Raw genomic sequence first — 16,527 nt, 5'->3', positions numbered from 1 at the left:
TTATCTGCATGTATGTCTAGCTACATATCAGATTGAAAGAAGCTTTATTGGCAGGACCAAATACGTATTAGCATGTGGAATATAGAGATTGAGGCATAGGGGCTGAGGGTTTTAAGCATAAAGACATATCTGGGTTCAGGCTTTGGAGGTCCATGACATCTTATGCTCCTCTCCGTCTATAATCCATCATTCCCATTCATCCATAATAACATTTATGCATCTTATATATAGAACATCGATCTACTTCTCATATAAAAACATTTAACTCACATCTAATATTCTTCTATAATTTATATCAACTCTATCTATGAGGAGCGCCTTTCCAAAAAGAGTCAAGTCCATTTTTAAAGATTTCGTGCCTTATGATACAGTACGAATCCACTTCCTTCTGTTTGCAGGTCTGCAACCAATATTTAAAGATAATCTGTTATCAACTTTTTGCAGCCCCCTCCGAGAGCACCTTAAGGCCGGCTGCACACGGTTGTGACGGGCTCCGCCGCGGAATTCCGCGGTGGAGCCCTTCACGGCGCCCCCCCAAACTTACCTGCGGATCCGGCGTCCTCGCTCCCGCATGACGCTTCGGCGTGATGCGCCGCGTCATGTGACACGCCGGCCACGTCGCATGACACGCCCACGCATCACATGACGCGGCCGCGGTAGGCAGAGAGGCGATTCACGCTATTTTCCGCTGTGCTACAGCGGAAGATAGCGTGAACGGACGTCTTCCATTGACTGCAATGGAAGCTGTCCGTGCGTACACCCGCGGCAAATAGAGCATGCCGCGGGTGAGGGCGGGAGATTTCACGGTGCGGAATTCCGCACCGTGAGCATTGAGCTATTAGGTTCAGTAGAACCTAATAGTTGCGGGCAACGCAGCGGATTTTTGCCGCGAATTACGTGGCGGAAATCCATCCGTGGGAAGGAGGCCTAAATGTAGTGCCCGTCATACTGATTGCATTGATATGCCTGCTGTGTAGATCAATGCAGTAGTTTTGGAGAAACTTGCATTTAAGTAGTAGTAGGGAGACACAGAAGTAGTCCTGCATATTTATGAGCTGCAGGCTAGCCAGACCCAGCTCTCTTTCTATTCATGGTAATAGGCAGAGCTGTAAATCATTGGCTGGAGGGCGGGGTGGGTGGAGCTAGCCTGCAGCTTATGAATATCCAGGACTACTTCTGTGTCTGGCTGCTACTGATAAAATGCAAGTTTCTCCAAAACTACTGCACAGATCCACACAGCAAACATATCACTAGGTTATTCTGCTCTCAGTGAAAGGTGCAAAAGGATTTTCTTAAAGCGTTTCTTTAAGCAGAGAGTTATTTCCTATTTTATAACAATTTTATTTAATGCTGTCACAGCAAAAAAAGTCAGCCATAGATTGTAGCGCAGGTTCTCTTTAAAACAATTCCTTTAGACATGTTGGTCGGCGAGATGGCAGGGAGCCGAGGTATTTTTTATGCTCACCTGCTCCCGCTGGTAAAGTCCATGCCGGGTCTGAAAATTTGACTCTTTTCAGACTGCTGTGCACATGCACTCACATAGAAGTCTACGGGAGAGCGCGTACAGCGGTTTAAAAAGTGTCAGATTTTCATACTGTACATGAAGTTCACCAATAGACACCATGGGAATGGATGAATATAAGAGAAACAAAGCCAAAAAAAAAAAAAAATCGTCCCCTGTTCCCTGTCACCTCACCGAACAGCACAATAACAGAGTAAAGTTAAAATAAAGGTGTTTGGTGGTGAACCCCTTTATGAAATGTAACTGCTTAATGGAACAGAGCGTACAGTTACGTCCCGTGCATTTGGGGTTTGTATGGAGGGGGACCGGGAAGCGATCCTGCACCATACAATGTGGGTGCCCGTTGCTTTTGCCAGCTTACACCCGCCATTGCATCTGTTGACCCTATAAATGCTGCTGTCAGTTCTGACAGCGGCATTTAAATTCCCTAATCACAATTTGGGCCTCCAAAATGCCCTTTTTGGTACGGTGTTAGCCAGTAGAGCAAAATGTGATTGTTCCCAGCAAGAGAAACCAAGTAATCTTGTAGACATGATACCTTTTAATAAACAAAAAGACATGATGTTATAGCGAGCTTGCGAACCTCTCGGGCTCTTCCTGCTCAGGCATAATGAAATACATCTAAAGAGGCATGTATATGCTCGGTCACAGGTAATTCTGTCTTTCTTTCTTTAATCGGGTGGCGATGAGATCTCATCCTGGCTCTCAGTTTTTGTCCTGTTTCCCTGATATAAAGCCCCCCAACAGGACATTTACTGCACAGGATCGGGTACACAACATTGGATGCAGAACATGTGACTGTCCCTGGGATCTTATAGTCCTGCTGTGTGTTGGGGATCCGTATCCTGTCCGCAGTCAGTATATGTGAGCAGGTCTTACAGTAACTTACCTTACAGGGATAAGTTCCTTTTTGTGTATCAGAGGGCAATGCACTGAATTTTGGATGACAAGGGGAGGGAGAACTGAGAAAACTCAGACCTCAAGGTTGAATTTCTGAAAGGCAGAGCTCAATGAACTCAGAAAGAGGGTAGCAAGAATTCAAAGGCTGGATGTTCTTAAGGACAGAAATGTCCAAGAAGGTTGGGAAATATTGTGAAATGAGATTCTCAAGGCACAATCATTAACAATCCCTAAAAGAAGGAAGAATGGGAAGCATTTAAAGAGACCAGGATGGATGAACACAGAACTTACACATGTTAAAAAGGAAGAAAAATATTTTTAGCAAATGGAAATATGGGGGAATATCTAAAGAACAATATAATGTGGTCTGCAGAAACTGTAGGGCAAGTGTCCGAAAAGCTAAAGCTAATAACGAATTGATGCTTGCAACAAAGGCCAAAAGCAATAACAAGGATTTGGGGGGGGTATGTCAAAAGCAAATGAAAAGTCAAAGATGCTATTGGATGCTTACAACATGAAAATGGTGAATTGGTTGAAAATAACGTTGAGAAGAACAAACTTTTAAATTCCTATTTTGTATCTGTTTTCTCTCAGAAAGTAGATGGAACATCAACTGATCTTCCCTGTGCTATTGGGGAAATAAAAGTATGGGATATAGGATACCTATAAGCAGAGAGATGGCGAGGGAACACTTAGGCCCAATGTCCACGGGCGGATCTGATTGGCGGAATCTGCGCGGTAGATCCGTAATTCTAGCCGCCCATGGGGATACATGGATGTCCGCAAATGAAATAAAGCATGTGGATCTAATTTGCAAACCTTTTGGTCCGTTAAAAAATAAACAAACAAATAAAAGTCGCAGCATGCTCCATATCAGTGTGGATCCCGCACAGACTGCTTCCATTGAAGTCAATGGAACACGTCTGAACCACGGCCCGTCTGCAATTGAATTGCAGGAGATTTGGGAAAAAAATAAATCTGTACAGCTCATGTCTGACAGTGATCCATGCGGACCATCTGCAGTACAGAAAAGCCAGAAGTACAGAGGTTCGCGTGGAATCCACCGCCTGCCTGCACAGGTATGCAAGCTCCTCGGCCGCAGGGAGTGTCAGGCTCCACTGCGGGCTCCCGCATGCGGAATCCGGCCCGCCCATAGACATGACGCCTTAGCTAGCTTAAATGAATGTGAGTCTCCAGGTCTAGGTGAATTACATCTTAGGATACTGAACAAAGCCGCATATGTAATTGCTGAGCCACTTGCCATAATCTTTGAAAATTCCTGGAGAACATAGAAGTCCCAGAAGATTGGAAAAGGGCAAATGTTGTCCCTATCTTCAAAAAAAGAAAGCAGGTGGATCCAGGAAACTACAGGCCTGTGAGCCTGACTTCTATACCAGGAAAGATCTTTGAACAAATTATTAAACAGCATACATGCTGCATGGGTTTGTTACGAAAAAAGTAATGCCAGACTAAACCAATTTCCTTCTATGACAGAATCACCGACTGGGTTGATAAGGTAAATGCGGTGGATATAGTATATCTTGACTTTAGTAAACCATTTGACAAAGTATCTCATACCATACTTATTGAAAAAAATAACCAAATATGGGATTGACAAGGCAACTGTTAGGTGGATTCACAACTGGCTGAGTGATCGTACTCAAAGAGTGGTCATAAATGGCTGCACATCCAAGTGGAAGAATGTATCAAGTGGGATACCACAAGGCTCTGTCCTCGGCCCAGTGCTGTTCAACATTTGTATAAATGATCTGGAGGAGGGAAGTGATGGGAAACTGATCTAATTTGTTGAAGACACAAAGCTAGGAGGGATAGCTAACACTAGGGAAGAGAGAGTGGATTCAATGTTCAAGCTTTTCTAGATCTTTTTGAATACTAACAGAATGGTATTTAATAAAGAGAAATGCAAAGTCCTACATCCGGGCAAGAAAAATGAAGAAAGCACATCTAGAATGGGAGGAATTGGGCTAAGCAGGGGGAAACTTGAGCGAAAAGCGCTTCGGGGCGCAGGATATAAGGTCGGCACTATTGATATGTTCATGTTCTTATAATTGTCCTGTACATATGAAGAGGTAGTATTTAATATACTTGTTTTAGAATTGTCTTTATGGTAAACATGATTGTGATAGCATTGGATATTCCTTGCCTATACATGTCTTTATGAACATTACATGCTTAATGCCTTCCTTTTTCGAGGCATTATTTCTTTTTATTTGGGAACTCGTCTCTTCTGTAATGTGATATTTTAATATTATTCTCTTCAATAAAATGTAAAAGTTCTTTTTATTGAGGCTTTTGCATACTGACCTCTTTTTCTGTCTATCCATTGTGCAGCAGAGCATGAGTTGATGGTTGTAATATATGCAACTTAGATTGATTGTATTGCAATGAGTGGAACAGGTTGCCACGGGAGGTGGTGAATTCTTCAATGGAAGTCTTCAAACAAAGGCTGGACACACATCTGTCTGGGATGATTTAGTGAATCCTGCACTGAGCAGGGGGTTGGACCCGATGACAACAGAGGTCCCTTCCAACTCTACCATTCTAAGATTCTTAAAAGGGTTAAAACAGGTTATTCAGGCTGAATTAAAAAAAATATATAAAAAAAATATATATTAAAAAAATCTGAGTGCTCCACAAACATAAAAGAAGAAGTATTTTCCTCACTTTCACCAGTGATTAGCTGCAGCAATCACATGTCCATGTGCTAGGACATCAACTCTGCTGCAGCTGTAAGTAGGGAGCAATGGGGGACCGAGCAACAAAGCAGTGGGAGACCGTGTGAGGCTAGTGTGGCGTTCTTTTATGCTTGAGCAGCACTCAAAGCTGTTTTTTTTATTATTTTTTGCCTGAATAACTGCTTTAAGAATTAAAAGTAGCCGTGCAGTTATACTTTAGGCTGCGTTTCCACTTGATAGTTCTACAAACGTTATATAGAGAATTTGGACAACATTTTTGATAGCAATTAAAATGGCCTATCAAAAATGTGCTCTGCAAAACGGCATGTGAATTGCTGCAGTTTTGAATTACAGTTTTTAGCTGTGCAGCGTTTACAAGTGAAGCAGACTGCAAACTAAGTACTTCAGGCTTATTTACACAAGCGTATATCGGCCGGCGTTTTCACGGCTGGCTGATATATGTTCCCATCTGAAACGTTTCCCCTGTCTATGTAAGCGCTGCGGAATATGTTGGCGCTATACAAATAAAGATTATTGTTATTGCTACTACATGGAAACCCAGCTTTAGAATCTCACATTAAGGGTGGATTCAGAAGACCGTATATTGGCTGGGTTTTCACGCCGAGCCGATATACGGTGTCCTCATCTGCAGGGGGGGAAGGGAGGATGGAAGAGCCAGGAGCAGGAACTGAGCTCCCGCCCCCTCTCTGCCTCCTCTTCACCCCTCTGCACTATTTGCAATGAAAGGAGGTGGGATGGGGGCAGGGCTAAGTTCCGAGAATTAGCCCCGCCTCTCCCCATTGCAAATAGTGCAGAGGGGCGGAGAGGAGGCGGAGAGGGGGCGGGAGCTCAGAGCACTGCTCCTGGCTCTTCCAGGCACCCCCCTGCAGAGAGAGACGACGTATATCGGCCCGGCGTGAAAACCCAGCCAATATATGTTCGTCTGAATCCAGCCTTAAAGAGACTTGTCACCATCTTTTTGCAGCCCTCACAGAGCGCCATAAGGTAGTGGCTGTCACACTGATTGCAGTGATTTGTTTGCTGTGAAGTAGTTTTGGAAAATCTTGCATTTTATTTGTAGCACCCAGGTACAGAAGTAGTCCTGGATATTCATGAGCTGCAGGCTAGCCACGCCCACCCGCCCTCCAGCCAATGATTGGCAGCTCTGTCTCTATGCCTAGTAGTAAGCAGGGAGCTGTCAATCAGTGACTGGAGGGCGGGGTGGGTGGAGCTAGCCATGAATATCCATATTTTAAGTAGTCTTCTATGTATGTGCTGCTACTGATAAAATACAAGTTTCTCAAAAACTCCTGCACAGATCCACGGAGCAGACAAATCACTGTGATCAGTGCCACAGCCACTACTTTTGTGCGGTGTTTGCAGTTCACATTTTGTGCAGAATCGCTGCAGATCTTTCCCTGTTCACATCTGCAGTTAATCAGTCACACAGAAACCCGGCCATGACACGTGGGCAGCTCCCCACAATATTTTCATTGGGTTTTTAAATAAGACTCTGGAAATCTTTCCATATTTTTCTGTCTGGTAGAACAAAAGTGCCACTTCTGTAAAGCTGGCCACTTGAGGTCTCCCCCACCATTCTAATTTTTTATGCATTGCCCATTCTCAAGTGAAATCTGTCTCTAGTAACAGAGATAACAAGATGCAACACAGGAAATATCTACGTGTGGGGTCTTGTCTCACAATGCCCTAAGATTCTACGGAGAGGGGGAGCTGCACAAGAAGAAACACCAAGATAGACATAACTGCTGCTAATAGTATGTGATTGACATCTACACTGCTCAGTACTGCTGTAAAATGTTTTCCATGCTGCTGTTATTTATTTGTCTGTGTGTTACCAAGAGCGCAATCTGCTGTTTTCTCTAAGGGCTTATTCACATGACCGTATGAATAAAATTTTGAGTGGGTCATGCAACGTTTTACCGGTCTGTGTGAGGCGGCAGAGACCGCATATCTCACACATGGTAGTTCACATTATGACTTTGGTCTCTTTTTTTCAATTCCCCGCTCTGTTTCATAAGAGGGTTGTGTATGTATTGTTATGGACAGAGTTGCATATGTTACTCATAGAAAAGAATAGGGCTCACGCTGTGTGATACGCGGTGAAATAGCGAAAGCTGTGATCTTTTTCAAGTGCATATCTACATGCAGCGTTTACATGCTAATGTGAATGGATCAATGAAAGCCCGCGTACTTTCATTGACTGCATTCACCTCATATCAGGCGGCCGTGCATCACGTGCGTAATAAGCGCTGAAATCGCAGTTGTGTCGACTAGCCCCAAGTGCAGTTTTTTCGGAGGCACTATAACAACCCAGCGCTCAGAGAAAACTGAAAAATAGATATAAAGCCTGCAGAGGGAAAACTGGTAAAAATGCCATACAAAACTCATAATAGCCAGTTATAATGTTAAGCATCAAGTATACATGACAGCTTATTCTAAAAAGCAACCAAAAAGTAGAGGTATGCTTTAGGATGGAAATAAAAATGGACAGGTTTTCTTTAAAGCCCTTACATTACGTACAGTACAATGCTAACTGTGTTTATAGGACGGTCTAGGCAGGTTTGTCTTTGACGCATTGTTATAGGGTCCGGCTTTAGAATCATTAGTCTGGCTGACCTAGTTTACATATGAACGATATAAGCTAAATTCTAACAATTTGTGACCCCCAAGGCAGAGACATTTACTTACTGTTACTAATAAAAAAAAAAAATCCTGTGTGATAGTAAATTTTTGCTGTCCCAAAGAATGGATTATTAGTATTATTACACAGAGGTATAATACACAAGTAAAAGATAAGATTTTTACTAAGAAGCTGAAAATGTGCCATATGGTAAATAGGCATAGGGAAAGTCAAAATGGTGCGCGCTACTGGACAATTTTGTTTGGCATCCCCCTTCGTACTGTGAAAAGACCATTAAGCAATCCCATTTAAAGGGGCTGTCAGGATGCTGGATGATTTTTATTTTTTAACTGCAGCTACCAATAAAATAAAATAACTAAATCTTGTTATTTGTATAGCGCCATTTTATTCCGCAGAGCTTGGAAGATTTATTTATTACCCCCCACACCAAGCTAGGTGGGGGTAAGCAAATGGCTTAAACTAACAAAAGGTAGCGGTACTTACCCACCCTCTCCCCTGGCAGTTAAGCGCTGCCGCCCCACGATCCCCCCGATTTTTGTTTAGGAACAACTAGCGCCTGACCGCTGCGGGCAATCAGAGGCGGCAGCAGTCAGGTGCCATTTCCCTGGCATCACCACTCGTATGCTGGGAGCCATGATTCAAGGAGAATGGCATCTGGCCACAACCGACAAACCCCTTTGAACACAGCAATTTGCTCATCATACCATGAGAAATAGTAGCACGTGTGCAGCTTTGCTTTTGAGATTCTGTTACCTGCATGAGTATAGGACGATTGTAAGAGACTATAGGAAATAGTCGGAAATTGTTGAAGATTATTCATTATCATAGTGTGTAAAGCCATCCTAAATAGCTAAATTGTTTTTAGCTTTATGAGAGGTACTTCCACAGATGACCTAAGCAATATTCCTCTCCAATACCGATTTTATTTAGGGAAAATTTTATATATATATATATATATATATATATATATATATATATATATATATATTCACACACACACACACACATATATATACACACATACACACAGAGCAAATCTACTAGAGAGTGCAGGCAAAGACTGCAGATGCAAACCTGCCCATAGATGCATAGAGACATAAGAGGGCAGGCAGATATGCCGGGTAATACCTTACAGTAGGGATGTCACACTCCTTTGCAGTGAGGGTCACATCTGCTTTATGGCTGCCTTTAAAGGGTCGATTGTAATTGTAAAACTGTAATTATGACCCCGCTCCACCCCACATAATGGCCCCAGTAGAACTAGTGCCCCACCCCCTCCCATAGTGGCCCCAGTAGTAATAGTGCTCCCCATAATGGCCCCATATGTTGCCAAATATAAACACCAATGAGCGCCGATCGACATGCAATATGTTGATCGTCTTTCTTTCTAAAAATAAAATATTAGCATGTATAAAAGGATTTTTATGATATATGACCAAAAGTACATGGGCCGCCTCCAAGTTAATGAGTTTAAGAGTTTCAACCAAATCCATAATAAACAGGTACGTAAACTCAAGCACACAGCCATGCCATCACCACAAGCTTGGTAGTAGTAGTACCGCTTGTATTGAAGAGCTCAGGATCTTTTGGATGTCCTAGATCTGCCCAGTCTATTATTGTGAAGAGGTAGCATCTAAGAGTAGCAACAGCGCTGCCACATGGCATTAGACAATGCAAATTCACAAAGCGGAGCCCCTGAAAGTCAAAGCACGTGGCACCTAAAACCTCCATCCTCTACTGCACCACTCACTGCTGCCTTGGGAAGGGACATCAGTACCAGCGCTGTGCCCGGGGGCTACAAGACATCGGTGTCCATGCTGGAGCAGCTGCACAGAAGTCTAAGATCAGTATGCACAATGGCAACCATTAACTCGAGTGGTGGAAAGCATCTCAACAAACGCTGGAGCAGTGGAAACGTGTTCGAGTGATTAAATCACATCTCATTATCTTGCAGTCTGATGGAAGAATCAAGAGTTTGGCAGATTTCGGAAAATGCCATCTACCAGAATACACAGTGCCAGCTGTAAAATGTGGTGGAGGATGATGATGGTGTGGGAGCGTTTACACACTTGGACCCATTTATATATCGAATGGTAAGGTTTTAGAGAATGGTCAGCGCACAATAAGTGAGCAAAGGGCAGAGAATGGTCAGCGCGGCAGTGAGCAGAGGGCAGAGAATGGTCAGCGCGGCAGTGAGCAGAGGGCAGAGAATGGTCAGCGCGGCAGTGAGCAGAGGGCAGAGAATGGTCAGCGCGGCAGTGAGCAGAGGGCAGAGAATGGTCAGCGCGGCAGTGAGCAGAGGGCAGAGAATGGTCAGCGCGGCAGTGAGCAGAGGGCAGAGAATGGTCAGCGCGGCAGTGAGCAGAGGGCAGAGAATGGTCAGCGCGGCAGTGAGCAGAGGGCAGAGAATGGTCAGCGCGGCAGTGAGCAGAGGGCAGAGAATGGTCAGCGCGGCAGTGAGCAGAGGGCATAGAATGGTCAGCGCGGCAGTGAGCAGAGAATGGTCAGCGCGGCAGTGAGCAGAGGGCAGAGAATGGTCAGCGCGGCAGTGAGCAGAGGGCAGAGAATGGTCAGCGCGGCAGTGAGCAGAGGGCAGAGAATGGTCAGCGCGGCAGTGAGCAGAGGGCAGAGAATGGTCAGCGCGGCAGCGAGCAGAGGGCAGAGAATGGTCAGCGCGGCAGCGAGCAGAGGGGAGAGAATGGTCAGCGCGGCAGTGAGCAGAGGGGAGAGAATGGTCAGCGCGGCAGTGAGCAGAGGGGAGAGAATGGTCAGCGCGGCAGTGAGCAGAGAAGACAGAATGGTCAGGGCGGCAGCGAGCAGAGGAGACAGAATGGTCAGGGCGGCAGCGAGCAGAGAAGACAGAATGGTCAGCGTGGCAGCTAGCAGAGGGGAGAGAATGGTCAGCGCGGCAGCTAGCAGAGGGGAGAGAATGGTCAGCGCGGCAGCTAGCAGAGGGGAGAGAATGGTCAGCGCGGCAGCTAGCAGAGGGGAGAGAATGGTCAGCGCGGCAGCTAGCAGAGGGGAGAGAATGGTCAGCGCGGCAGCTAGCAGAGGGGAGAGAATGGTCAGCGTGGCAGCGAGCAGAGGGGAGAGAATGGTCAGCGCGGCAGCGAGCAGAGAAGACAGAATGGTCAGGGCGGCAGCGAGCAGAGAAGACAGAATGGTCAGCGCGGCAGCTAGCAGAGGGGAGAGAATGGTCAGCGCGGCAGCGAGCAGAGAAGACAGAATGGTCAGCGTGGCAGCTAGCAGAGGGGAGAGAATGGTCAGCGCGGCAGCTAGCAGAGGGGAGAGAATGGTCAGCGCGGCAGCTAGCAGAGGGGAGAGAATGGTCAGCGCGGCAGCTAGCAGAGGGGAGAGAATGGTCAGCGCGGCAGCTAGCAGAGGGGAGAGAATGGTCAGCGCGGCAGCTAGCAGAGGGGAGAGAATGGTCAGCGTGGCAGCGAGCAGAGGGGAGAGAATGGTCAGCGCGGCAGCGAGCAGAGAAGACAGAATGGTCAGGGCGGCAGCGAGCAGAGAAGACAGAATGGTCAGCGCGGCAGCTAGCAGAGGGGAGAGAATGGTCAGCGCGGCAGCTAGCAGAGGGGAGAGAATGGTCAGCGTGGCAGCGAGCAGAGGGGAGAGAATGGTCAGCGCGGCAGCGAGCAGAGGGGAGAGAATGGCAGCGCGGCAGCTAGCAGAGGGGAGAGAATGGTCAGCACGGCAGCTAGCAGAGGGGAGAGAATGGTCAGCGCGGCAGCTAGCAGAGGGGAGAGAATGGTCAGCGCGGCAGCTAGCAGAGGGGAGAGAATGGTCAGCGCGGCAGCTAGCAGAGGGGAGAGAATGGTCAGCGCGGCAGCTAGCAGAGGGGAGAGAATGGTCAGCGCGGCAGCTAGCAGAGGGGAGAGAATGGTCAGCGCGGCAGCTAGCAGAGGGGAGAGAATGGTCAGCGCGGCAGCTAGCAGAGGGGAGAGAATGGTCAGCGCGGCAGTGAGCAGAGGGGAGAGAATGGTCAGCGTGGCAGCGAGCAGAGGGGAGAGAATGGTCAGCGCGGCAGCGAGCAGAGGTGAGAGAATGGTCAGCGCGGCAGCGAGCAGAGGGGAGAGAATGGTCAGCGCGGCAGTGAGCAGAGATCTCAATTCAGGTTGTACAACTTCTGCAATATCACAAAGTGAGCATTCTGATTATTGGGGTAACTCAGCAATTCTATGGCTGATCTTCACACTGGAGAGCTGTTTTCTATTTAACCCCTTAAGGAGATTCCCACCCCTATGGTGATGGATAAATAAGAGTTATGATAATTTAAAATTGAGGTGGAAAAAGCTAAATTATAAAGTTAACTCCACATCCTTAAGGAGTGAACTTTACATAATGGTCTCTTTCCTCTTTGTGGATACAGTTTGGTGAAGACTCTTTCTTGTTCCACCATGACTGCACCCTCGTGCACACAGCAAGCTACATAAAGACATGGGCTGATGAGTTTGTTGTGGAGGAACTCGAATGGCTGCACAGACCCCAACCCCATACAACACCTTAACCATGCCAATTGCAAACCAGACCTTCCCCCAACATCAGTCCCCAATCTCACAAGTACTCTTGGCTGAACGGACACTAATTGACAGACACATCCAGAATTTGGTAAAATTTCCTTATCCTAAGCCGTACATGTGGGAGCACAATGTCACTGATGCTCCAGTCAGCCTTTACTTCAGCATCCGTGTGAAGAGCTGTCCTGCATAAAGCGGATACAGACCTGTTGTAAAGTGATCATCTGATCCTGCAGGGACCCCGCTTGTGTCCGCAGGTCCTCATTCTCTCGGTGGCAGCGCTTGAGGTGGTGGTCTCGCTCCTCCAGCTGCTGCTGATAGGTGAGTACTTGTTGCTTCGTGTGAAGGAGATCTGCCGCTGTACTCGAGTGGCTGGTGTTTCTCAAGGCCTCGCTAGCCTGTAGCTGCACAACGACACAAACAAGAGGTAAGAAGCGGAATAAGGTCGTCCAAGCATCAAAAATACACTCCTGATATACACAGACGGACCAGTTTTATTTTATGATCAGGTTTTACTCCTAGTTTTTGTTTTCATGCCCATTTATTTATCGTTTCTAGTAGGATTTATTTTAATTTAACATTTTAATTGTATTTTTGTTATTTTTAAAACTATAATCTTATTTAATTTATTAGCATTTTATAACAATCTCTTCAGCATCATTTTGTATTTCGAACAAGAATTATGCTACTTGACAGGCTGCTCCCTGCTGAATCAGTGTCTGTGCAGAGCATGTTCTGCCGAGCCTGTATTCCAAGAAGTGCACAACTTACACCAAACACAGTACAACTGAAGGAGAAACAAATACATGCAATGCAATCTACAATGAAAAAACATCTCTGAATGCAATCTAATTTTGAGCGATAATCGTTGCGTGTAAACACTACCATACTTTACTTTTCGTCCGAACGATGATTTTTAGTCGAGTTTAAAATCCATCATTTGGCTGGAGAGCTGATAGCAGGGACCGGACTATGATTCTCCACGAGGGCGCTGATTGCATTGTATTCAGTTGCAGCCCCACGGCAAAACAAAAAGGGGTTGTATGCAGATAACAGACCACCTGCTGTTATCTGCATACAGCTCAGGGAGGCTCGTTTACATGTAAATGAAGGTAATAAGCTGCTAATGGGCATTAATACCCATTAGCAGCTTATGCAAAATGATTGCTCAGACTGTCAATCATTCCATCTTTTGAACGAATTTTGAGCGATCATCTTTGCGTTTAAATGGGGCTTTAGCAAATCGGTATTCATTCCTGCCATTCGCACACAGAGGAGGGTCGCTGGTATGAGGCGAACCATCACGCTTATGATTGTTTGTCTCCATACAGAATGTATAGGTCAGCAACGCATCTCCCGGTTTACAAGGGGGGAGATCTGCCTTTGATGAAGGAGCATTTTTAGGTTTACATAAAAGGCATGATAAGCCAATGGATACGCTCCTGGTGCTCCTTCACACAGGCTGATGATACAGGAAAGGTTTGGGCCAACGTACGTGTCCGATCAAAGGCCCGTGTTAGAGGACCTTGGATGATCGTTTCACTGTGATGTTGATTGGTAGAGGTCTGAGCTTTGGGACTCAAATTCCTAGAATTATTTTTTTACTGTTTCACAGGACAACCCCCTTCATAACCCTCCGGAGGAACTTCAGCTTTACTGCACAGCAGCCTCGTTCAAGGGAATGAAGCCAGTGAAGCGGTTGAAACCCAGAGGTGGTCTTAGTAGCAGGACCCCCGCCAATTATAAAGTTATGGCATACCCTAGTGATATACTATAACTTACTGTGGAGAGAAAACACCTTTAGAAGAGATTATCCAGTTTGGGAAATCCCTTTTCATGCACTCTATTAGGAGTCAGTAGTGAAGGTTCCTCTGTTCAATACCTTCATCCATTGGCCAGAGTGGTTTATAAAGAGCGTCTCTCCTTCTGGAGGACCTGCCCTGTCCTGCATTATACAAACACCCATTGACTTGAATAGGAATTGTGCAATGCAAACTTTCTCCTTTGGAGGCGCTGTAGGGAAATTGGACACTTACTACCAGGTTTCCAGGTGGTTGCAATTGGGGGATACTTTGTGATCAGCCTATTGTCAAGTGACCCCTCTAATAAGTAGGGATTATCCACAGTGGAGAACCCCTTTAATGATCAGATGCATTTAATGGAAATAAAAGTTTTTTAATGTGTTTTTTTTTCACTATACGTGGCTTATTATACATATCAGTGAATGAATGTGCGTTATTTACGAGTGGACTGCAAGGTGAAGACTGGTACTCTACTGAACTGGAATAAATTAATGATGTAAATCCGAGGCGTCCTGTACCGATGTCACCGGTTGCTAGGAGACGCCAGCGCTGGATGATACCTGCTGACAAACGCTGCTTATGTATTTGTAGCTCTTTTATATCTTGTGAATCCTCTATTATTTCCTTGAGTGTTGAAATAGTAAATAAAATGAAGCAGCCACAGGATATTGATTTATGTGGTTACAACATCAAACGTAATCATCTATTTGCAAAAAGAGCATTCATTTACTCGGCCCACGTGACAGGCCATTACTGGCCGGGGATGACATAAGGCAGCAGTAGGTAGTCCGTGCAGATTTCCTTATATCCAGCACATCATGAAACTACTTTGCAAGTAGTCTCTTCTGGAAAATATCTTGCACTTTTGTGTTTACTGCTTCAGTGCGGGCCTATGTGTCTCCACGGTAACAGACTACAAACTGTAAGTCCAATGCTGCTGTCAAATCACAATCCATCTGCCCCCTACTTCTTGTTAAATTACTAAAAGTATATAAGGGGCTATTCACATCATGTTAAAAAGCGTACACAATTTTAAGCATGTGTGTCCTGCAGTACTTCAGTATTGAGGTATATAATGTTTTTTTAATGTTGCCTATGAAATCCTGACATGGGCAGGGCTTGATAGACATCTGTACCTGCCTTCAGTAGGCTCTACGGCTGCCATGCTAGCCCATCAGCATCCCCACCGACTGTCTAGATGCGCAGCCATCTTTGATCGTGGCATCTAAACAGCCAACTGCCACGATCAAAGCCAACTGATCGAGGCAGTTGATGGCAGCTGTAAAAACAGCTTATAGCTGCCAGGCATAGATCGGAGTCATCTCACAAGCCTGCTCCTTGCACCCTTAGGCCTCATGTCCACGGGGAAAATCAGATCCGCTGCAGATTCTACATGTAGAATCTGCAGCGGGTCCCTCCTGCCCCGCGGACATGAGCGCCGAAAATAAGAATTTAAAAGTATTTACCATCCGGCGCGGGCGGAGAAGATCAGCTGTTCCTCACGGCCGGATCTTCATTTTCGGCCGGCGGATGAATTCCTGACGCCGGCGGCACGTCGCCGGCACGTCGCCGACGTGCCGCGCGCATGCGCCGGGCACATCCGCCGAGCCGAAGCAAGGAAGATGCGGCCGTGAGGAACAGCTGACCTTCCCCGCCCGCGCCGGATGGTAAATACTTTAAATTCCTATTTTAGGTCTCCCGCGGATCCGGACGGCTTCCATAGGCTTCAATAGAAGCCCGCGGGAGCCGTCCCCGCGGGAGACCCGCACGAAAATGGAGCATGGTCCGGATTTTTCCATGCTCCATTTTTTTTTAAAATCCCTTTTATTGACGATCCGCGGGTATTTATCTACCCGCGGGTGGTCAATGCATCCCTATGGGATGCGGATCCGCATGCGGGAGATCCGCTGCGGATCTTAAATCATATTTTGCCCGTGGACATGAGCCCTTAATGACCACATGCCATATATATAATAATAAACTTTACTATTCCGCGGCGCTTACATAGACAGGGGGAATACAGAAAAACAAAAAATACAAAAATGACAGAACCACGGTTACATAGTAATCAGTTAATGGTAACAGTAGGGGTTAGGGTCCTGCTCCAACGAGCTTACATACTACAAGTAATGGGGTGATACAGAAGGTAAAGGGCTGGAAATGTGCCCGGTATGGCGAGGTGGAGAGTGAGCAATGTTATACACATAGACAATGGTCAGACATTTAGCCGTGTGATGGCAGAATCGGTATGACTGCAGGAGCGGTTTATGATGGCTAGTAGGGATTGCAGTCAGTAGGTCAGGGAGCATGTTATCAGGCGGAGTACAGAGGGGTTTGTTTAGGGAATGCGGTATGCCTCCCTGAAGAGGTGCATTTATAGAGCACGCCTGAAGTTCTGCAAGTCCTGGATTGCCCGGGTATC

The 16,527-nt window shown here is 46.1% G+C and overlaps 1 protein-coding gene across 5 annotated transcripts in view; it reads right to left on the bottom strand.

Moving 5' to 3' along the window:
• Positions 1-16,527, bottom strand: part of AKAP9 (A-kinase anchoring protein 9) — a 232,763-nt gene that overhangs the window by 161,585 nt on the left and 54,651 nt on the right. For all 5 annotated transcript variants that reach the window (XM_066585285.1, XM_066585286.1, XM_066585287.1 and 2 more), the window contains one exon: positions 12,510-12,707. In XM_066585285.1, the coding sequence (XP_066441382.1) occupies positions 12,510-12,707 (198 nt within the window). The remainder of the gene's footprint in view (positions 1-12,509; positions 12,708-16,527) is intronic.

Source organism: Eleutherodactylus coqui, chromosome 12, assembly GCF_035609145.1.
Source record: "Eleutherodactylus coqui strain aEleCoq1 chromosome 12, aEleCoq1.hap1, whole genome shotgun sequence".
Lineage (NCBI taxonomy): Eukaryota > Metazoa > Chordata > Amphibia > Anura > Eleutherodactylidae > Eleutherodactylus > Eleutherodactylus coqui.
The sequence above is the reverse complement of the archived record's forward strand: the minus strand, read 5'-3'. Positions and strand labels throughout refer to the sequence as shown.